This window comes from Pelecanus crispus, chromosome Z (assembly GCF_030463565.1).
Source record: "Pelecanus crispus isolate bPelCri1 chromosome Z, bPelCri1.pri, whole genome shotgun sequence".
In the NCBI taxonomy this organism is placed as follows: Eukaryota; Metazoa; Chordata; class Aves; order Pelecaniformes; family Pelecanidae; genus Pelecanus; species Pelecanus crispus.
In genome coordinates this window covers 52,256,829-52,279,293 of record NC_134676.1, presented here as the reverse complement: position 1 = coordinate 52,279,293, position 22,465 = coordinate 52,256,829, and the positions used below count along the sequence as shown (strand labels likewise).

General features: G+C 38.7%; 1 protein-coding gene across 2 annotated transcripts in view; it reads right to left on the bottom strand.

Moving 5' to 3' along the window:
* Window positions 1-10,294: 10,294 nt before the first annotated feature.
* The window catches only part of FBN2 (fibrillin 2), a 179,733-nt gene continuing 167,562 nt past the window's right edge, over window positions 10,295-22,465 (bottom strand). Inside the window, exons 57-65 of one of the 2 annotated variants that reach the window (XM_075727080.1) lie at window positions 21,821-22,027; window positions 21,005-21,130; window positions 20,287-20,409; window positions 20,019-20,135; window positions 19,216-19,344; window positions 17,433-17,552; window positions 13,942-14,173; window positions 13,067-13,256; window positions 10,295-10,669 (exon numbers count right to left, since the gene is read on the bottom strand). In XM_075727080.1, the coding sequence (XP_075583195.1) occupies window positions 10,295-10,669; window positions 13,067-13,256; window positions 13,942-14,173; window positions 17,433-17,552; window positions 19,216-19,344; window positions 20,019-20,135; window positions 20,287-20,409; window positions 21,005-21,130; window positions 21,821-22,027 (1,619 nt within the window). The remainder of the gene's footprint in view (window positions 10,670-13,066; window positions 13,257-13,941; window positions 14,174-17,432; window positions 17,553-19,215; window positions 19,345-20,018; window positions 20,136-20,286; window positions 20,410-21,004; window positions 21,131-21,820; window positions 22,028-22,465) is intronic. The other variant, XM_075727081.1, reaches the window with a different exon arrangement.

The window sequence follows — 22,465 nt, the reverse complement described above, 5'->3', positions numbered from 1 at the left end:
TTTGCATCATATTGTAAGTGGGCAAAGGAATTTCAATCCATTTAGTTAACAGCATGGCTGGTGTATTTGGTATTTTCCATGGAGTAATATTAACAGATGGGCTACATTAGGAGCTATCCCAATGGAGCTCAGCTCTGATTCAAGAGCAGCTATTTAAGACCATCTCTGTGTGCTTGATCAGTGTAACAACAGTACACATTGTAAGGATTTCACTGAGTTTTAGGCATACTGAAATCAAAGGCTTTAAACACTGTGCATTATGTGTCCAAGAATTCAATGGATGATTCAGAGAAGTGCTTTTCTACAAAGTTCAGAGGACAGTTGAAAAAACACATTGCACTTTCCAGAGATGGGGCTACTGCTGACTAAACTGTCGGTGATGTTAGTCTTACTGATCTTACAGTGAGAGACATAGAGCTGGGGTATCTCAGTAGTGAGTTTAGCCTTAAAAGTACTGTAGTTGTTTGTTTTTTTTTTTAATTTGTCTTTTCTAAGCTCTGTGTACCAATTGATAAATTTAGTGACAGGCATTTCAAGCTGAATCTTGGTTCTTACCTATCAATTTTCCGTCTCTCAGCTAACAAATGTCGGATCTTCTCAGGTTTTTGTATTTCATTTTTGGTTGATGACTTAAAACTTCCAGAAGAGAAAACCCCCCTTGTTTTACATCTAATTGAATTAAATTCCTTTAGATAAATCTTTTAGCAGTATCATATGTTATTAATTTTGTACATGGCTGGAAGATAATTTGGAAAAATATTTGTTGATTTAGACACAGAGAACTTGTGGCCATTTAAAAAAGACTTTTTCTAAAACCTGCTTTAAAAAAGAAGTTGGATCAACTGTGTTATCCAGTTTGGTTTCTTTTAAATTGATCTGTGTTTAATGAATTATTCATAAGTAAACGAGTTTATTTTTGTTCATAAACAATAGACATTTGATGAAATAATGTATCTTTGGGATTAACAAAGGGAAGAAGCACAAACACTTCCACATCAGCCTTGCACACTTACTTTGGAGCATTTTTACAGCTGTGTAACAAGACTGAATATAGGATTTTACTTGGGAAATGCTGACAGGGGCTTCAATTATTGTGGTAGCAATGGCACCATTATGACCTGTTCTCATAAACACTTGTATAAAGATAAAAGTTGATGCCAGGAGTGATGCATATGAGCTGGTAAATTCTAAAGTAATACCTTTTTTAACCCTCCCCTCCAAAGTGGGAGTGACTGCATGAGTTTACATAAGCATAGGTGATATAAACCCTAAGTATTATTTTCACTGTAAAGAAAACAGTAAGAGACAGGGACATGCATGGAAATTATAGAGGGAACCAATTCAAAACAGATGCCAGAAAGAGTGATTTGGACAGAAAAAAATAAATGTTGGGCAATTCAGCACACAAGGCTGATGATATTAATTTTCCTAAGTTTAAGGTAGAAACAATTAGCTGAAACACCTGGTATGGTGGGAGATGTGACTGTCTACTAAAATGCAAGTTCTAAGGGAAGGTGTTTTGTTTTATTCTACTTATAACTTCCTCTTTCCTTTCTTCCACCCCTTGTTTGGAACTTCATAAAGCGTTTTAGATTAGATAGGAAATGTGGGCCATAGGGTAGATTGTTTTGTTCAGCTAATGCTGCAAAATGGACTAAAATATGATTACAGTGTAAGGTGTTCAAATCATAGTGTTTAAAGTTATTGGCTAGATTTTAGGTTGACCTTTACATGAGCTGTTAAGAATTCTTCCTTTGAGTTGAAGATACTAAGCCCAACACTGAAGCAGGACATGCGAGTCTTATTATATTCCAAGTTCTCTGGAAGATGAGACTTGGTCTCCTGTGTGTGCCTGCATGTTTTCTGTAGAAACGGAAACTCTGTGGCTCTTGTAGGCTTATGGAAAAATGAGAAAAGTTTAACTGAAAGAAACCGAAAATTTAACTGAAGATCATATGAACATGCTTTTTTTTTTTTTTTGTAAAAATGTCAGGATGATGCCATTAGTAGAGCTGGAATTTTCTTGCAGATTTATGAGTTGATTTGCTATTATAGTTTGAGTATCCAGGTGACCAAATTTTAATTAAGAAAAAGTCTTCCTTGAAAGAAGTAATCTTAATATGTGCAGTGACCTAGTCTGTTGGAGGCCTTGTCTGAAACTTAGAAAGGGATTTGAGAAGACATACTTAGGGGAAATAAAGACTATAGCAAACATATGAATGAATATATTAGGTTCTTCAGCTATGTTTTTTAATGCACGCCATGAAAATAAGGCATCCAACAACACTGTGTCAAATAATAGCAGTCATTTTACAGTATAATGGCCTTCAAAAATGTGACACAGAAATTGTTAAGTTAGTGTTTGCATAATTTATGAGTAATTTAGATGGAAAAAGAAAGGAACTCTGTGACTGCCAGATGGTGTGGGACTGCAGACTTTGCTCCAGTACCAAAGCTGAAGGTTGTGGTTGCCCATAAAACTAGGACCTGGAAACAAGTGCGGCTTGGATGTTGAGGATGCAAGGGCAGGCTAAGGCTATGCATTAGGCAGTGCTGTGTCAGTAAGGTTGAGAGAGAGGCTGGTGCTGGCAATTTAATCTTAGTTTTGAGAGCTTTAGCATATCATATGAAGGTTATATGATATTAAAAGCCAGTTTGGAAGAGGTAGGAATTGTTGCATTTTGCAACAGTTCCTCTCAAAATTCCCAAGGCTGATCCCTTCAACACAGATTAATTGTGCATACACCCAAGTAAAAATATATGCACAAAATGGTGATGTAAACTTCCTATCTTGTTATAGCATACCAGATGTGTTTGTTATACTTGTACTAAACAACTTTTCCTCATTGATATTAAACGTCAGTGTTTACAGGTGACTCAGGCCATAGCTCATTTGTGCCTGTCAGTGTTGGGTGGGGGCTGTACTGCTCAAATGTTTTCATTGTTTCCCATCTCAGATGCTCATAATCGCTTTTATGTCTGATTTTTAAGAATTTATAGCTTTATATGAATTACATATATGTTATATGAATGGGGGAGAACAGTGCAATTACCTTTTAAGCTTGGGGGAGAACTACTTTGCAGGCTTTCCACTGAATTGGTAGCTTTTTAATCAGTTATTTCTTGCCTACTTTCAGCTTTCTGCCAGATATTTTTCTGGAACAGACAAAACAGCAATGAAACTTGTGCCTTTTGGTAATACAGTTCATCTGTGTGTTGATTTTTATCTTAAAAGTAGTGTTTTTCAAAAAAATTGCATGTGCGCTTGAAGGTCATGGCCTGGTGGTTATTTGATTCTATACTCCAAACCACCTGCCCCACCCTTTTTTTTTCTCAGTCATGAATACAGGGCTAAAAGCACAGGGTAGAGAGAAGAGCAATGAAATTCTATAAGCTATTTCCACATGAAGAACAGTAAGACCTACAGATATGACAATTATTTTACAGAATTCAGAGATCCAGGTTTAGGCCCTTGTATTTGCATCACTTAGTTACATAATGTATTATTTTTGCTAAATAAATATACTGGGGTTGGCGTCCTGTCTTCTTGAATGCATATGTATTCTTTGGCTTCAAACCACAAGCCAGGCCTTGAGGACACATCTGGTATTCAGCTGTCAGTTTGGTGATCTGGCCTAGCATTCAAAATCTTTCCAAAATTCTTGTGTAGCCGAGACAGTAATTCATCAGTTCTCTTCATTGCAGTGAAGAAGGAGTGTCTCTGTAGCTATGTGCGTATGTATGTTCTTTGTTTTGTTTTGGATTTTTTTTTTTTTCTGGCAGCTTCTTAGTAGTCTTGCCCCAGGGCAAATCTTAGTGGCAACTGACAGAATTTTGTTGAGTCTACATTGGGCAAGAAATAATATAGGATGAAGTATAGAAATATCAGATATTTCTATAAGTATATAAGCAGTATAGAAATACCAGCATTGGATAAAACTGCAGTAATATAATACTGCCAGCAGTAAAAAGATAGATTATATGTTAATGCAAACTTAATAAAAGTATTTCAGATTTACTTTATGTAAGAACATCTTTAGACATAGGATTTTAAAATGTACTGTGTACCAAAAAAATGCTACAGTGCTGTTCTCTTCTTTTTTTTCTCGGTTCAGATACAGTAGGAACCTAGTGCTCCAATCTAGCAGTTTTCTTGTCTGGCATTTAGACAGTCTTAGCTTTCCCTGTGCTTTAATACTTCTGCTGGTAAAACAGTGAGAATGGTTATACTTTTAAATAGGTGGGTATTGTTTCCTTAAGTTACTATAGATCTATGTATGCTTCCCAGTTTTAGTGCCTCAGCACATGCAGTTGCTATTGATATGACTGACTGGAGTTCAGACCCTTGAGGACGAGTCCTGTGTTTCTGATTCATTATGGGTAATGTTTACCTGTCACTTTTTCATAATTTCTTCATGGTCTCATTTGCGGCAGTGGTTTCTAAGGATAGCTAGATTTGAGCTAGCTCTGGGTACTTCTGTTTTGGATATACTGTAGTACAATGTAGACACACTTTGATGCATGGAAGTCCCGCTGAGGTCCTGCGTTGGCCTTGGAGTTCAAAATTCTAAACCTCAAAATCCCTTTTTGGGTAACAAGTACTTTTCAAGGCGTCAAAGTGATGGCACGCCACCAGCTCTTTCTGCTGGCATTCTTCGTGTCTGAAGATCTGGTTTTGGCCATGGGTAGAAACACCTCATTCTTGACAAGCTCAAGCAGGAAGGAGGCCTTGCTTGTACTAAAATCATGTCCAAATACACAGGTTAAACATTTCTGTGACCACCCATGCTGACATACGGTTGGCATTCTTGGAACAAGCTTCACAGGTCACATGAAAAACCACCTCCTTCACCACCTCTGTAAGTCTGTGGTAGCAAAGAACTTCCTATCTATCTCTGCTGTAGCAATTTGGTGTCAAATACATAAGCAGTTGCACTGGGGACTAGGTTTTTATTTTAGATATAAAATGTTGTACTTCTGCCCTCTCATGTTTTCCTTCTCTCCTGCTTTAAGGACTGTGAACGTAGAGTTGTGAGTCTTCATCCCCTCAGCGTGAAGTTCGTAAATGCAGCCCTTTTCATGGATTTAAGACATGTCTGTTTTGCAGCACTGGGTGGTTTAGGTGCTTAGGCTTCATTTATAACACATGGGAAAAATTAAGAAATACACTTAAGGCAGTGAGATTTTTGCTGTGTTTAGTTTTGCAGTGCGTTGCCACTCCTGAATTCTTTTGTGGGTTTAGCACAAAGGCAGGTTCTTCAGCTGTCGGTCTACAGACCATATCCATTACACCAAAGTTTAACTGGTGATTCCAAGTCAGTCTAATAAAAACCCATAGAAAAATAGTCCTTTCTAGAATGCTGACTGAAGAGCTTGGACTATGAAAAACTGTTACAGGCCCATCCTGTCAGAGAAGGAACATGAAATAACAGGGTGTTTGGATTGCTGTAGCATTACTGCTAGTTAGATTAAGAGGTGTGGCTATGAAGAAAGGACATGTGTGCTCAGAAATAATTACTGGATGCTTAAACTCAGCAATACTCCCAGCAGTGCTCCCTTGTCTGTTGAATTGGAGCCATGCTTGAGGAAGAAGGAGGAGCCCTAGAAAGTCTGTACACACTTCTTAGACACATACACAGAGGTCAAACACGCTGGAGCATTTGAGGATAGAAAAGGAGGCATTCATGCTTTGATGGGCCTGGTAATATTGTGGTTTTTAGTTCAGCTGGAAAGTTCATACTGGGAAAGCAAATGTTTAGCTATAAAGCTGAGGGGCTGAGTCCTTGCAGTAAAGCTGGAAAGAACCGAAACACTTTCCTCAAAAAAAAAAATTTAGGTTAGGAATTATTTATACATAGGTATTTAAAAATTATTATAATGAGGAAGTATAGACTTGCTAGAGTGCACTGGTGAAGTTCCTACTGTCTAGGCCCAGCTTAGATGTTACCTTTACTCACTGCAATCTTGCTTCATGTTGCCAAGAGATTTTGTGCTGGTTTTGGCTGGGATAGAGTTAAAATTCTTCACGGTAGGTAGTATGGGGCTATGTTTTGGATTTGTACTGAAAACAGTGTTGATAACACAGGGATATTTTTGTTATTGCTGAGCAGTGCTTACACAGAGTCAAGGCCTTTTCTGCCTCTCACACCACCGCACCAGTGAGGCGGCTGGGGTGCAGAAGAAGATGGGAGGGGACACAGCTGGGACAGCTGACCCCAACTGGCCAAAGGGATATCCCATACCATATGATGTCATGCTCAGCATAAAAAGCTGGGGGAAGGAAGAAGGAAGGGGAATGTTTGGAGTGATGGCATTCGTTTTCCCACGTAACCCTCACCCATGATGGAGCCCTGCTTTCCTGGTGATGGCTGAACACCTGCCTGCCGATGGGAAGTAGTGAATGAATTAATTGTTTTGGTTTGCTTGTGTGCGCGGCTTTTGCTTTACTTCTTAAACTGTCTTTATCTCAACCCACCAGTTTTCTCACTTTTACTCTTCTGATTCTATCCCCCATCCCACCAGGGGGGGAGTGAGCAAGTGCCTGTGTGGGGCTTAGTTGCCAGCTGGGGTTAAACCATGACAGATTTATGCTGCAGCCTCTCTTAAATAGCAAGACAATTTTCACTTTACTGTTAGCAACAGATTCTGGGGTTTTGTAGCTTTCTGGAACATTAGTCTTTCTGTGCATGTGTAGTCAGCTTCCTCATTAAATGTTCAGAAATTAAAAGGCTAAAGGCTATTAAAGGGTAGAGTTTGGAGAAATGGTTGTGCAAGTGTATACTATGGTAGGTTGGGTGGAAAGGAAGTAGCTCTCTTTCGGATTTCTTGCATGGGCTTTTTTTTTTTTTATTCCGAGATATTTTTTCTTCTGGATTTGAAGCTGGGGGTGACTTCTTTCTGGGTATTGTGCATAACTGTCTTGTGCATTTTAAGATGGTAGAGGATAATCCTGCCTTTCCAGTAAGGGGATAAGCTATTTTTTGTACTTTGTACTTACTGTATCATTAGTTAACACAGATGTTATCTGATGATAGTTTCTTCTTCAGAAAAAAAGGCTTTAAATCTATTAAGTGTGCATAGCACATGCAAATAATTTCCGTCTACCAATAAAATCCTCCAGAACTTGAAGCCTCAGAGGAGTCATTAGTAAGAGTGTTGCTACTATTTTCTCTCCTTTTTTTGAGACTTGGCAACAAAGGGTAATGCTCTACTGGGTTCAGTCTGTTCGCTTTTCTTGCAGTAAGTGTTTCCTGGAAAGCTCCCACTTTGGACAGAGAATAGCCTTCTTGGAAACTAGCTGTTAGAGCTGTTAAGTCTTAAGTCAGTGCCATGCTGGATATATATTTCAGACCTCTAGAGGTCTTTTTATTTCTGTAGATGTCAATCATTTTACCTACAAGCACCTTTGAATCATAATGTCATAATGAAACTTGCACAACCATATCTGAAGGTAATGTCAGATAAGTCTGGTTCCAGGCAATTTCATATTGTCTGTTTAAACTGATGCACTATTAGATAAATCTGCATACATATGTAGGTTTTAAGGAATACTAAAGGCAAATAACTCCCACCAAATAAATCAGTACTTATGAAAACAATTACAATGCCGTAATTCCCGATTATTTTGTTTCTTGAGTGAAATTTCAGTGTATGATTCCTAATTATTTTCTTTAAGTGAAATTTAAGTGTATGATTGCTTTAAAAACTTGTATTTCTTCTATTACTTTATGAGTATATTTCAGGCAAGAGGAGAGGGACAGCAGGGTGGCAGGAGAAGTATGTTAGCCTGGATCTTTCAAGGCATGGAGAAGAGCAATTTTATGCTGAAAAAATTCTCAAACGCTAGGCAAAGTCATTGTTACTGCATCCAGTAATTAGAACTTTAAACCTGCAACCTGGCTTTTAATGCAATTAAATTGTGAAGTGCCACTCCTCCACAAGAACAGCAATAGAATATGTAGGGCGAATTCTGCTGGTGCAGACGAAGTCTAATATTATATTCAGAAACTAAAGAATATATCTAGAACAAGCATTTTGCATCTTAATTCAGTGCTTAACCTAATGTGTCCGATTACCCTTTCTCTGGCTATTATCACTGTGACAAAAACATACCGTCAGTATGGGCTACTACTTAAAAACAATCACTAGTTTAAATACACTAAAAAGACTTAGGTAATGAGGTCTTTGTGGAAACCTTGCATACTTTAAGAAAAAACATTTTTTGCACTGTTGGATTTGACCGTGTATGTAATGGAGGGCATTCAAGGAAGGGACTGCCAGCAAGCAAAAGTACATTTATTGATGGTCTTAGCAGATTTTTGCTGTTCAGGTAAGATGGATGTTTTACACTCCTACTCTTAAATGTATGGCAATTACTTTTTAGAGCTGAATTATCAAACTTAAATTGTGCCCTCATTACATGGATAAACAAGACCTTCTGCAAAGCCAGCCCACTTGAACCTAATATATGACAGATTTTGAGAGAGTTGAGACAGAGTTTTAACTTTTTAAGGACAGTTTAATTCCTGTGTTTCAGCTCTCTCATGACAGAGAAACTAAGTCAGCAAATGCTGTATAACCATAAATGTGAGTGAAGAAGAGTTTGCATTATACCAGCTCCTTTTTGTGCTCTGAAATCCTTCAGATTTACAATTAGGCACTTATTTTGCATAAAGAACACAGACATTTCAAAGAAAAAAAACTATACCAAAATAAGCTTTATTGCAAGAAAAGTGTTGTCTTACTGATACAGACCTTCAAACAAAACTTTTTTTCTTACAAACGTTTGATTAAAAATGTAAAAAGTTTCTTTTTCTTTTCAAAATCCCCAAACTTAACAAAAGAAAAGAAAAGAAAAATCACTGAGTATAACTTGATATAATCTTTGGTCAGTATTGATACGCAACTGAAACAATCCTGGAGTCAGCATGTGCTTTGGCTGTTTTCACATATGAGATTCTGTTACATGACTAGTTACAGGCACCAGCTGCCAAAAAAAGCACCATTGAGACATACACTTAACACATACTGGTACAACATTTAAAAAAAAAAAACAAACACCTAAGGTAAACTAAATGTCAACTCATTGTACAAACAACTTTCTTACAAAATAAGCTATGATAAAATGAGGCGTACGGTGTATAACTACAGTATTAATGAAACTTCTAACAAATGGATTTCAAATACACATTTTCCTTGTCTGCGCTGCATAATTAGTTTGCACATATGGCAGTCCTGATACAGCTCTCAGTTTTTAGTAAATGCACCATTAATTCAAGCCAGCACCAAACAGTATGAAACATCACGCATTCCCTTCAGAGAGACATTTTCTTCAGCTGCCTACAGTAATGCAAGTTTGTAGAGCACCTTTTCTGAGAATGAGGTGTGGTTGCATGTGTGGTTCCTTGAGGTTATTGGAAGGAAGTACAGTACAGTTTGGTTCTGCAATTCTAATGGTATTAAAAGCAGTCAAGGTATTTTGCTACAGTGGTTGTGCCTCTTCTTCCATTATTTGATGTGGCTGATTCAGAATACAATCCTATTGAGCTGCTGTGAAATATGATCTCTGCAGAGACTGATATTGTAATTCTTATCCTTTAAGACTCGCTTTTTTATTCTTTTTTTTGAATACTCAAAGTTTTGCAAGAGCACATTAGAATATCCAGAAGATGTACTACAGTGCTCTTTCAGCTCTGATACATTTTAAAATCACTTATATACTATTCGGATGACTGGCCCAAATACAAAATGAAACATCCTTCAAATCTATTTTTTTTTAATTAAGAAAGTACCTCTAAAATGTTATAACTCAAATTTATAAATCTAAAGAACAACAAGCAACTTTCCCTTTTTGTTTACATAATTTGTTATTTTCTCCATATATTACTGCATTAAAAATAAATAAACTATATTTTTTTCATTAGGAACTATAGCAAAATACCCAAAGTGTTACAGACTGCTAACAGGAAAAAAATAGCTCACATTTTTGTGCCATTTAGTGCCATATGATGACTTCTTGAACTTTAGCTTTTTAATATACTTTAAACTGAGGTTATATAAAAGATACAGTAACCATGATTGCCATTGTAATCAAAGTTTTGGCAGTGGCAGAGTTTAAGTTACCCTCCTGCAAGGGTGGTTCTGCAGTCTTGGCAGGATGGAAAGAGGTCTTCCCCTCTCCCTTCCTCCCCCCAAAATCAGTGACTGTTTCAAAGCCTTTGAAAAGCAGATATGCTCAGGTGGGTAGATAGGTGAACAGAAGTGACTGAAGAACTGGACTCAGCCTGGAAGATAGTTAGTAGAGGTCTATCCACAGCCTCATTCTGAGAGCTTCCCCGAGCTCTCCTAGGAGGTAGTTGTCCTCATTGCTGTCTTCCAGTTTCTTTAGCTCCTTTCTCTTATATAGAGGAATGCTAGTGATTTCCAGTGTGTGAGTTCCAGGCACTGACTTCTTCTTAACTGTGTGCAAATAACTCAGTCCATCCCTCTGATGGATTTGAAAGATGCCATCATCATTGCCATGTGAGATGATGTAGCGCACATGGTTGGTAAGGGGCTCAATGGCTGGCACGAGTTCTAGGATGTGCTCCTTGTTGTCAAGCCTGGAAATGTTGACTCTCATCTTCAAAGGACTATCCATGTCTAGACTTTCCAAGCTAATCTGCTCAATCTGAAGTAAAGGAGGAAAGATTGTTAAGAGCAGGAGAGAAACAGATATTCATTTGCACTGAGAGAAGAATAATATGTGATAATTAACAGTTTCGGCATTTGTCAGAATCTAGCTGTGAAAGAAGCAATTGTAAATCCTTTCCACCTGGAAGAACTGCTTGATTCCAAATAACACACCCTGTAAATGTTAAAGGCTTCTCATACAAGCTTAACAAGATAATTAAAATTACAGCATCAGGTCTACAGAGGGGGCTCAGATTTCAGATTCTTTTCAGAATCTGGTTAACTTTGTGCTTGCAATAGTCCATCGAAAGAAGAGACCTATGTTTATTGCTGCAGTAAAGACTGTATGTGAGGCACAGTCTTGTTCTTATGATCAACTTCAGTGAGGAACATTACAGAAACACATAGCACAACACTATGGGAATCCCTGAAACTTCTGGTAAAACTGTTTTAATGAATCCTGGCTTCTAAAAACAAGCAGGTTCAGCATTTGTGATGAGGGAGTACAGTGATTATAAAGGAAATTGACGTAAGGAGAGAACTGCTGATTTGTTAGCCTTCTACAGAAAGTTGTCCAATTACATCCTATTTGGACCACTGAAAGGAGTGTGGAAAAAAGTCCCAGCATTGTTTTTCTGACAAATCAGTTGTGTTCTTTTCTAATTTGAGCTTCAGTATAGTTCTGCTGCAGGTATGAATCTGTCCAGAGGTGTTAGCTGTGAACACACTCGGGGGGGTGGGGTGTGAGAATGAGTCATTCCTAGGAAAGCCATCTAACAATCAACAGCTTTTGAAAGGCTTCTACAGAAAGATATAGGCTGTAGTCCTCTTTAGGAAACCTGATACTAAGCAAGGTACCTAGCCTACATGTTAAGATCCTTTCATGCTTATAAAGATAGCAAAGGATTTCTCCTCTAAGGGAATTCCAATCACATTTGAGTACAGATGTGTACTAATATGTAATGTAATTAAAAACACATGATGAAAACAAGGAAAATCTGTGGACAGGAGCAAGTACAGTAGTGTTTTAAATCCCGCATCCTGTAGATGTCATTAGTGATAAGATTATTTCTTTTTTCACATAGTTTTATGGATGTGAAACTTTCACTTTTACTGCTCAGGTAGTTCTACTACTAGAAACTGAAAAGGTTAATGTTATTAAAAAAACCATAATAACAAGATATAACAATTATGAACTAGATACGAAATTAACTGTGCAATACAAAAAATGCTTTTCAAAACATCCGTGTATTTCTGTGGTGGGTTGACCACAGAATTCAGACTGGAACAGGTCCAACGGGAGTGGCAGTGGGGAGGGAAAAGGGATGTTTGTGGGAAGTGTGGATGTGTGGGGGGAAATCAAACACTGAAGTTTTAAGTGCCAACATTATATCCTTTAGAGCAGAAATTATAGGATTACTGGCTTCTTTAGAAACTTTGCCAATACCAGAACCAGCTTGGATGGCATCATTCAAAGTAGTGTGTACTAAGGCTGGAGCTTCTAGATTGTTTTATGTCCTTACCCTTTTAGAAAGGAGACTTGTTTCGCCATTATTTCAATGTAACTCATGCGGCTAGCACACCTTACTATTTTAGTTGAGGGTTTGCATTTTTGCCTGTTTGCATTACACAGCTCTTGTACTACTGAAGGAAAATCTGTGTGTGTGCCCACCTCTAAATTGAGTCAGTTTCCCATTACTGCAGATTTCCAGACCAGAGCTAATGCTACGAGACAACATCCTATCACACAGATAATGCAGATAACAGATACACAGGTATACTCTTCTAACTTTTGAAAAAAAGCATCTGAAAGGCATAAATAGTGACTCACAAGTGTCCTCTTGCAAGTATCCTGTAACTAATAAGCCTACAAAATGCAGTTAAGAAAAAAATTAAGTCTTAAGTTTAATTCTCTAATACCCTCAGCAATTCTCCAAATACTGGACTTAAGTGTATCAGCTAGGTCATGGACTCTAGTCCACCACAATTGTTAGCAACTGTGGAATAGAGTAAAATGATCTGCAAGAAGATCTATTTAGCTTTCCCAGACCATAAAATGCTGTCCAATCTCCTCCTGACAGCAGAACAGATTGCAGACATGACCAGTTTCCCAGCTCTCTGTAATTATAGGAAAATTATTTCCCTTAATATATTCTGAGGAACTAGATCACATCTTGCACTACAAAGGATTCTTTACAAGCTTTAAAACTTCAACGATTCATAGTTGTTGATGTCTTTCTGATTGTCACATCGTTCCTGGCAATAGGACCCAAATGTGAAAACCACTGAGGCAGGGAAAAAAGATTTTTGCCATTGAATGTGGTGGCCTGTTAAAAAATTACCTCCATTTACTGATAGTGTTGAGTATGGTATCTCTGAAAATACCTCATAGTACATTATAGTGCTTATTTATCCTGGTACGTACAGTGTCATTAACACTTCTCTTCTTCCTGTTGTGTTTTTTGGAATAGCCATTGATTTTGCATTCATAACATGCTTCAGGGGACAAAGCATTCTCTTCATCAGCATCTCCATCCAGTGGCAGGTACTGGCCTTTGTTAAATCCCATCCCTGAGACACAGTGGCTGTTGAATAAAAACATCTGTTTTAGTTACTTCTTGCAGTTTTATGAACTGTCCTGTTAAATGGAAAGTGAGTGTATGTAATCTGTACCACAGTGTCTGTATCCCCTTCCTTTCCCTCCCCTCAGCAGGAGGTCTGTGCATTAATTTTCTTCACACTAGTGTGGCATGCTGAATGAAATACAATCATTGGCTGAAGGCCTGTAGGCTTTTCTAGCTTTCATTTACGAGTTTTACAAAAAAACAGAACAAAACCAGCCTGCCCTGAACTTTGGGACTAAAGAATTTAGCCATTGTCATGTACCAGAACAATGTTAATTTGTGTTTAATGTTCTGCGTTGATCAGTGTGGCTTAAAACCCTTAATTATCTCAGTACAGATGGTACCTATCCTTACGCAGTAAACGTCCTCATTGAACAGATTTGTGAAGGATTTCTTGTGCTGTCTGGGGGAGAAAGCAGAACTAATTGTTTAATGTTGCTTATATACTAGATTTAAAATGAGTGTCATGCTGCATGTACAGACATGTATTTTTTTCTAGCTTGTGGATATTGTGTGCAAAAGCAGTAGAAAGGATGACTTAGTAGCCTGTCCTTCATTTGCACATCTGCTATTCAGTCTGACTAGGGTCCAGCCTTTTTATAGCATTCTGAATGTGTCTGATGAAGGACTGCGTGGAGATACTCACCCTTGTCCAACTCTGTAATAGCCAGGTGGACAGCCACAAAGATAACCACCTTCAGTGTTGGAACAACCATAATTGCAGGGGTTCTTGGTAGAAGAACACTCATTCACATCATGGCATGCACTGGAGAATTGGTCATAAGAAAATCCAGATGGGCAGGCACACTTGTAACTTCCAAGTGTGTTGTAGCAAGAAGCAGAGCCACACACATTAGGATTGGAGCATTCGTTTTCATCTAGTAAGCAAATAAAAGTATATTGGTATCTTCTAACCTGATAGACATCAGGCAAGCAAGATGTAGCTAACAAATCAGAGTATCTGCAAGTCCTAGGGCTCTGCTACATCCCTGACCTCATTACCTCATACAGACTTGGTCTCTGAAGAAAAAGTACATTGGCAAAGGTCCCAAACACATATAGCTGAGCTGTAAAGGTATTTTAGGATACTGCTGCTGTTAACCTTATAGTGACTTAATGCTCCCCCTTCCTTCAAGGCACGTCGCCTGTTTTGCTTAGGGGTCCTCTTTCCCCTGCCAGGGTACACTCCTACCATGTAAGGTCCACAGAGGAGAAATGAGCTGGAACTTCAGTCATACTCCAACCATGATAGTGTTCCTGGGCACCTAGTAATGGGGTGAAGTTAGCACATGCGTGTAGTGGAAACGTGCAGGCTCTGTGAGGGGAAAGACAATCTAAATAGCCAACCAAAATGAAAGAGAAATGGAACTATTGAACACCTTGTGGGTGTTGAATTAAGATACAAAGAAGATGACTCCTCCAGAGATGACTCCTCCAGTCAGCGTGACTGATTTGGTTCCATGCTATATTGTGAAAAATGAGTGATGAAAGCAGCTTGTAGTATGGAAGATCATGCTTTTGATAGTTGGCACGTTGCTTGTTTTATTTATCTTACCAAGGTACTGTTTCCCTGTAGGTGTTTTCCTTTCCAATACCATTAGCGCATGCAAAATTTTTGCCTGCAGTTACTAGGAGACACATTCTTTTGAGGACGGTCTATAACTGGGAACTACCGACCTGTCAGCCTCACCTTTGTGCCTGGGAAGATCATGGAACAGATCTTCCTAGAAGCTATGCTAAAGCACATGGAGGACAGGGAGGTGATTCGAGACAGTCAGCATGGCTTCACCAAGGGCAAGTCCTTCCTGACCAGCCTAGTGGCTTTCTATGAAGGACTGACTGCATCACTAGACAAGGGAAAAGCAATGGACATCATCTATTTGGACTTCTGTAAAGCCTTCCCCACAACATCCTTCTCTCTAAATTGGGGAGATATGGATTTGATGGGTGGACTGTTTGGTGGATAAGGAATTGGCTGGATGGTTGCATCCAGAGGGTAGTGGTCAACGGCTCAATGTCCAAATGGAGACCAGTGACAAGTGGAGTTCCCTCAGGGGTCTGTACTGGGAGCGGTGCTGTTTAATATCTTCATCAATGACACAGACAGTGGGATCGAGTGCACCCTCAGCAAGTCTGCAGATGACACCAAGCTGAGTGGTGCAGTTGACACACCAGGAGGATGAGCATGTCATCCAAAGGGACCTGGACAAGCTGGAGAGGTGGGCCTGTGTGAACCTCATGAGGTTCAACAAGGCCAAGTGCAAGGTCCTGCACCTGGGTCGGGGCAACCCCTGATATCAATACAGGCTGGGGGATGAAGGGATTGAGAGCAGCCCTGCAGAGAGGAACTTGGGGGTACTGGTGGATGAAAAGCTGGACATGAGCCAGCAATGTGCGCTCACAGCCCAGAAAGCCAACCGTATCCTGGGCTGCATCAAAAGAAACGTGGCCAGCAGGTCGAGGGAGGTGATTCTGCCCCTCTACTCTGCTCTCGTGAGACCTCATCTGGAGTACTGCGTCCAGCTCTGGAGCCCTCAGCAACAGAAGGACATGGACCTGCTGGAGCGGGTCCAGAGGAGGTCCACCAAAATGATCCAAGGGCTGGAGCACCACTCCTACAAGGCCAGGCTGAGAGAGTTGGGGTTGTTCAGCCTGGAGAAGAGAAGGCTGTGGGGAGACCTTATTGTGACCTTTCAACACTTAAAGGGGGCCTATAGGAGAGATGGGGACAATCTTTTTAGCAAGGCCTGTTGTGACAGGACAAGGAGTAATGGTTTTAAATTACAGGAAGGTAGATTGAGACTGCATATAAGGAAAACATTTTTTACAATGAGGGTGGTGAGGCACTGGAACAGGTTGTCCAGAGAGGTAGTGGAGGCCCCATCCCTGGCAATATTCAAGGTCAGGTTGGATGGGGCTCTGAGCAACCTGATCGAGTTAAAGCTGTCCCTGCTCACGGCACGGGGGTTGGGCTAGATGACCTCTAAAGGTCCCTTCCAACCCAAAGCATTCTATGATTCTATGATTTCAGAAAGTAGCAGTTATTTCAGGAATGGTGGGAATTACCAGAATAACACAAAGAACAAAAATAAAAGGTAGGCTGTAGCTGGTTTGGAGTTTCACAGGAGTTGTTTGTTGTGTGTTCTTGTCACTCCCACCCCAGTCCTTTGCTGTCTTTGCTGTAGAGCAGTATTAAGTAAGGAGTGATGATGGTGGTTGGGACTTCAGAAAAATTGGCTGGTGTGCTACTTATTGTAAAATTAGTATAAAAACCTAATTTATATGTCTAGGAACAGGACAGTAAGATCACCCTGTAAGAAATGTATGGCAGTGCTCACAGCCATCCTCTGGTTATGGCACCATTGACAGAGAACCATGAAAGCAAACTTGAAAAGGTAAATATGTTGTTATGGTGCCTTGTGAACAGTACAGGATGGGGTTGTTTGGGTGTGTGTTGGTTTTTACTAAAAAAACAAAAAATCCCACATTTCATTTGGTATGGGAGTTAGCTTAGTTCATGAAACACAGAAAAGAAATGATGGATTGAATGAGCTAAACCTACAATAAAACTGCTGAGCTGATTAATTTGTCCCTGTTCCCTGCCCAAAGAACTAATGTTGGCCTTAAGACTGTATTTTGGATGTAGGAAACCGTTAATGGTTTTGTTGATATTTTTTCTCCCCAATTCACTATAGATGCTTTTCTGTAGTATTCTCAAATTGCTAATGATGGTAAGTGATTCTTCCTGATGAAAGGTGGGATTATTCTTTTTTTCTTTTGGTTTTTTCCTCCACCCGGCAGAGGTATTTATATTGATGCTTTCAGGAATTCAATGAACATCTTTCCACCTTTCCCAGATGGCGATTTTTCTGAGAAGGGAGTCAGAACTTAGGCCTTACTAGGAAAACTCCTTGTCACACAGAGTTTCAAGAGGATGAGTGTGTTTTCTTGTTATCTTATGATGTCATTGATTTATGTTGGGAGTAATAGGTGTGTGGAAGGAGGGGGAGAGAGGAAAAAAAGATTTGTCTGCATACCCTTTGTCCTGCCCATTCTTGTCCTCTTCTGGCAGTTGTCACTATAAACACAATGACACCTTTGCTATTTAAATGTATTCTGTGCTGTTTGTTTCCTTACCAACACATTGATTCCACTGGTAATGCTGAATATATCCTTGTGGGCATCCACATCTGTATCCACCCAGGATGTTTTGACAGCCATGCTGGCACCTATGGTTTCCATCACATTCATCCACATCTTTGCAATCAGGAGAGAAGTAGAACATGAAAGAACACATGAGTATACATGTTGCCAAATACATTACTCACTGTGATCATAATCATTGAAACACCAGTATTTATGACAGAGGAGTACTGCTGTAAGATGGAAGCACCATTCAGGTTGGTCTTCTGGAAAGCCTGAAAGTCAATTAATGTAGTGTTCTTTCTATCTATCAATAATCTGGTTGGAGCTTTTGAGCCTTTACATTACTCAGATTTGGAGAAGAAACACTATTCCTGGTAATCCCACATGATATTGCTTTGACATAATGTTTAGGATCTGGATTTTTTTAATTTCAGTTTTCAAACCAATTATGTAGGACTAAACTTTCAATTTCCTGGAATATAGTGAAATGTTTGAATATGAGGAATACATACCAAATTGGATGTAAGTGCTTACCTTTGCAATTAAAAAGAAAAGGCCACCTAAAAAGTCTCTAAGGTATGTATAAATAAAGGAGAAAGCCACAAGGAAAAAACAAAATGTAAAAACTCAGTAATCTGCAGTAATGTCTGCTATATGAAATAGGTAGATTGTAGGCAGTATAATGTGTCAGGTACAGCGTGCAGTTCTAGTAGAAAATAAAAAATCATGCATGGTATCACAGATTCTAAGTTACACTCTAGTTGTCCACAGTTTCAAACAAATTTAATGGAATTTTGATGTTCCAATGCAGAAAACCATTGTGCCAGGAACAGAAAGCTGTCATTTTATCAGTAATGGCATATAGAGAAGTTCCAATGTTCTAGTTGTGTACATATGTTGTGAATGCTTTGATATGTATAATTTAGTGTTTTGTTTTCTAGGTGCTGGGTAAAGTACACAATAAGGCTGTATCTACTTTATGAGAACAAAGTAATCTGGCAGAAGATAATGCTTTATAAAACTTCTGGCTGTGTATATTCTGCACTGTTACCCTAGAAACAGGCTCTAAATATCAGTTCCTGTTTTAAATGCTGTATCAAGGAAGCTGACATTTTGAGATGGCATAAATTTGTGCATGTATACCTCTGCATTTTTAATTCTCAGCAGCCAGATGGCCTAGTACTGCCTTTTAATTTCTTCTTTGCCTAATATCTGAGGCCCACTAAAGAGTCTGGAGCTCTCAAATAGAGATGTCCTGACTGGAGCTCCCTTTTGGGCCAACAGAGAGATGAAACTCAACAATATAATTTGTATTTTAACTGTAGTGAATTACCCTTCTGAATGTGTATCTTTATGGTAGAAGCCTTAAAGTACAGAATTTAGAATCTAATCTGAGATACCCTCAGGTAGATGATTATAGTCAGCTAAAACAAAAATTGGAGAGACATTCTGTTTAGACTATGAAAATGAAAATGAAAGAGAAGAAACACTAGACTTTCAGATGCATGAACCTATGTGAAGTTGAAATGGCAGCCTGGAAACAGTTGTTCAAGAGTTCAGCTAAGTCACTTTTTATTCTAATTCATGTAAAAATTACTCAGACAGTATGTTCTTACCTCCAATTATGCTTAAATTACTCAAATACAATCCGATTTCTTTTTGGTATTTACTTTTACTGTGGCTGGTGCTGTTTTATCTGTCTTTGACATCACAGGATTCACTAGACACAGAAGTAAGGATTTGCACCACAAAAATTTTGACCTTCACTAGTTACCTTCACAGTTTAATCCAGTAGAATCCAGAGAAAATCCCCTTTGACATTCACAGGTAAAACTTCCAGGGGTATTTTGGCAAATTCCTGTTGATCCACAAAGTGATGGCTGAGAACCACATTCATTGTTGTCTTAAAAATGCAGAGGAGAGAGAAGAAGGTTGGTATACCTTGTGGCATGATTTTAGTATGTTCATATAATGTTTCTTAAGAGGTTGAAATCCACAGAGGTGCAACAGTTTATTTAGAAAATGTAGCTTTTCATATTTAAATGTCAGATGACCTGATGACTCATGCAGAGCTATGAGTAATTAATACATTGGAAGTGCAAGGTGTAATTCAGTTATGAGTGCAAAAGACCCAGGTATGTCATTGCTGACAGTGGAAAAGTACTGCACCACTTTATCAGCTGAACTAAAATAGTTTCATTTGGCAAGATTCATACATATGCTTAAGATCTAAAGATATCTGTATCTATTAAAAGAGAAAATGCAGACTGTTTTTGTTTAACTACATTTTAAATGGGGTTTTAATACTTTACCCCTTTGTCTCCATGTGGTTATACTTAGAATATAATTACAAGTATTAAATATGTACAACTGTTTACTAAGCAAGAAAATACAAGTGGTGGATAGACTGGTGATTTTTCTTTAGCTGTAATTGCTGCTTTTCACAATCTGTTTTCTGGACTCCTGACATTATTGCTCTGTATTATTACTCCTTACACAGAGCAAAAGAAATGAATGAGAATTGAGAATGTTGTTCTTGTAGAAAAACTGATGCAAGAAAACTAACGTTTTTCTTACCGATACAAGCTGTGTGATGTTGCGTAAAACCAGGTGGACATTTGCATGTGAAGCCTCCAAGGGTGTTGACACAGAGAAATTGACAATTGTGTTGTTTGGTTTGACATTCATCAAGATCTGAAAGTAAGAGATGTTGTTGTCTTAAGAAAAGTCAACAAAAAAAGAGGTACCTTAAGTCTAACTTGATAAAAATATCACACTTCAAATCCGTCTCCTTTTAAGTCAAGGTGCACCAAAATTACAGGTTACTGTGTATAAATTTCTTTACCTTTACATGTCTTTCCATCTTCTTGAAGGACGTAGCCCCGAGGACATGAGCACAGATAGCTCCCTTCTGAGTTCTTGCAGATAAAATTGCATGGTTTAGGAGACTGGGAGCACTCATCAAGATCTAAAGAGAGAAACTGTTAAGTAACTGTTGTACTGATTTTGTTGTCTCTGAAGGGCGTTTTCTAAACAGCACTGTATTTAAGAGAAAAAATATTTGTAGAAAAAGTCCGCAATTTACATTTGTTCAGAGTTCCTATTTCTTTCTCTATGGATGTGTTGCTGTGGAGTTCCTATGGAGTTGCCACTACAGTGACAAACTAAGTGTCTTGAAAGAGTAATATACTAGATTAACAGTGGCATTAATATTTTCATCTAAGCACTAACTATTTTGGGGCACACTATGGTATACTTATATGTGTTAACCAACAAGAAAGTGGGAAAATGTAGATCACAAAGTAATGAGCTGGTTTGTCAGTCAAAATGGTTATACAGCTGAAACGTATTTCAGTGCTCATTCTACTGCAGGGATATTGCCAGTACAGCTTGCTTCTTGATTTCCCCAAATGAAATACAAAAATAGAAGTGTGAATTAGGAAAGAAATACAGAAAAGAGATAAAAGAGAAAAACCTGCATTGATATAAAGGTTTACAGAGGTTGATATGTCATTGTGTACCAATTAAAAAAAATAACTAAGGATTAAGATGCTGAATCTTACCAATACAAGATGTGCCGCTTATGTCGGTGGTATAGCCAACTTTGCAAAAGCATCGGAAGGAGCCCATTGTGTTAATACACTGTCCATTTCTACATAGGTTTGGCATGACCTTACATTCATCAATATCTGTACAGAAAATATTAAGTATGTCATCTTTCAGTTTTAAATTTGACTTTTTTCTTCTCTTCCATTTTTGCACAGTTTCCCATCATCATGCTTCTGATAGGAACTTTGCCCCTTCTTTCTCTTTAAAAACGGATCCAAATTCAAATATCCTTTAAACTTTCATTGTTTTTTGTATCAAAACCTCCCTGCTATGTCATTGGATAATCAGGTTCCAGTTTTGCTAACTCAAAATACAAAACCCATAGAAGTGAATTTTCTTGTGACCAGTTAGATGATGTCAAAACTTTTTCACCACAATTTAAAAATGTATGTTAGTTTCTGCTTCTTGTGTGGAAATAGTAACTGCAAAGCATTCAGTCAGACTTGTTAGAACAACTGTTGCTGCCTTTGCCATGTATGCAACTTTTCAGCACACAAAAGCTTTGGGATCACTTCTAGCTTTTAGTTACTGGCTGGTACCTCCTGTTTTAGATCTCAACCCTGAAAATTCTGAACAGCTGTGAGTATTCTGGTTGCAGCTACTGTTTAAAGGTGTTTTTAATTTCTGGTCTCTCAGCAGCATTTGAAAAATCAAACTCTGTTATTTCACAGGAAATTCTTCGAAGGAACTTCAAAAAGGATTCTGCATTTTCTTAAATATGTGAGCATATTCTTTTCCCCTTTTCTGCCTCTTTTCATCCCTGCAAATACCTCTTCCATCTGTAGCATAGCCTGGTCCATGTGGACAGAGTTTCTTATATTGGGTAGTTCCAGGAAGCGGACAGAGCTCACACTGGTTACCCCAGCCCCGGCCTCCATCACAGCAGCACTCAGATTTAGTGACAAGATTCCGGCTGCTTGAAGCCATCTGACACATTGTCTGTAAAACTTCAGCAAAGCAAAACCCTTGGCGATTATCTGTAAGGAAGAAGTAGAGAGATCAAGAAGAAGTAGAAGATAAACATCTGATCCATTAAGCATCTGATGTATTATCCTGGCTCTTTGTCAACACATGCAAGCACTAGAAGATTATTAGGAACCAGTCTGTGAAGTCTATTTTGACTTAGCCTTTCAGACTTCTGTCAGACTGCTGCCATTCCAAGTGTATTCCAGACATCCCTGAAGTTCAGTACCTGCATGAGCTGGATATGAGTCTTACTTCTAGGAAACTTGTGCCCTAGGGCATATCTGTTGAGCTTCCTTGATAGTAAAACAGGCTGAGGGCCAAACTGAGCTTCCACTTAAGCTACCTATGTTTGGCTTGCATTTGAATGATTTACTTGGAATGCGGTTAGAAGTTTGCTTTGTTTGTTTGTTTTAGTGGCCAAAATAGCATGTCTGATCATCTATAATTAT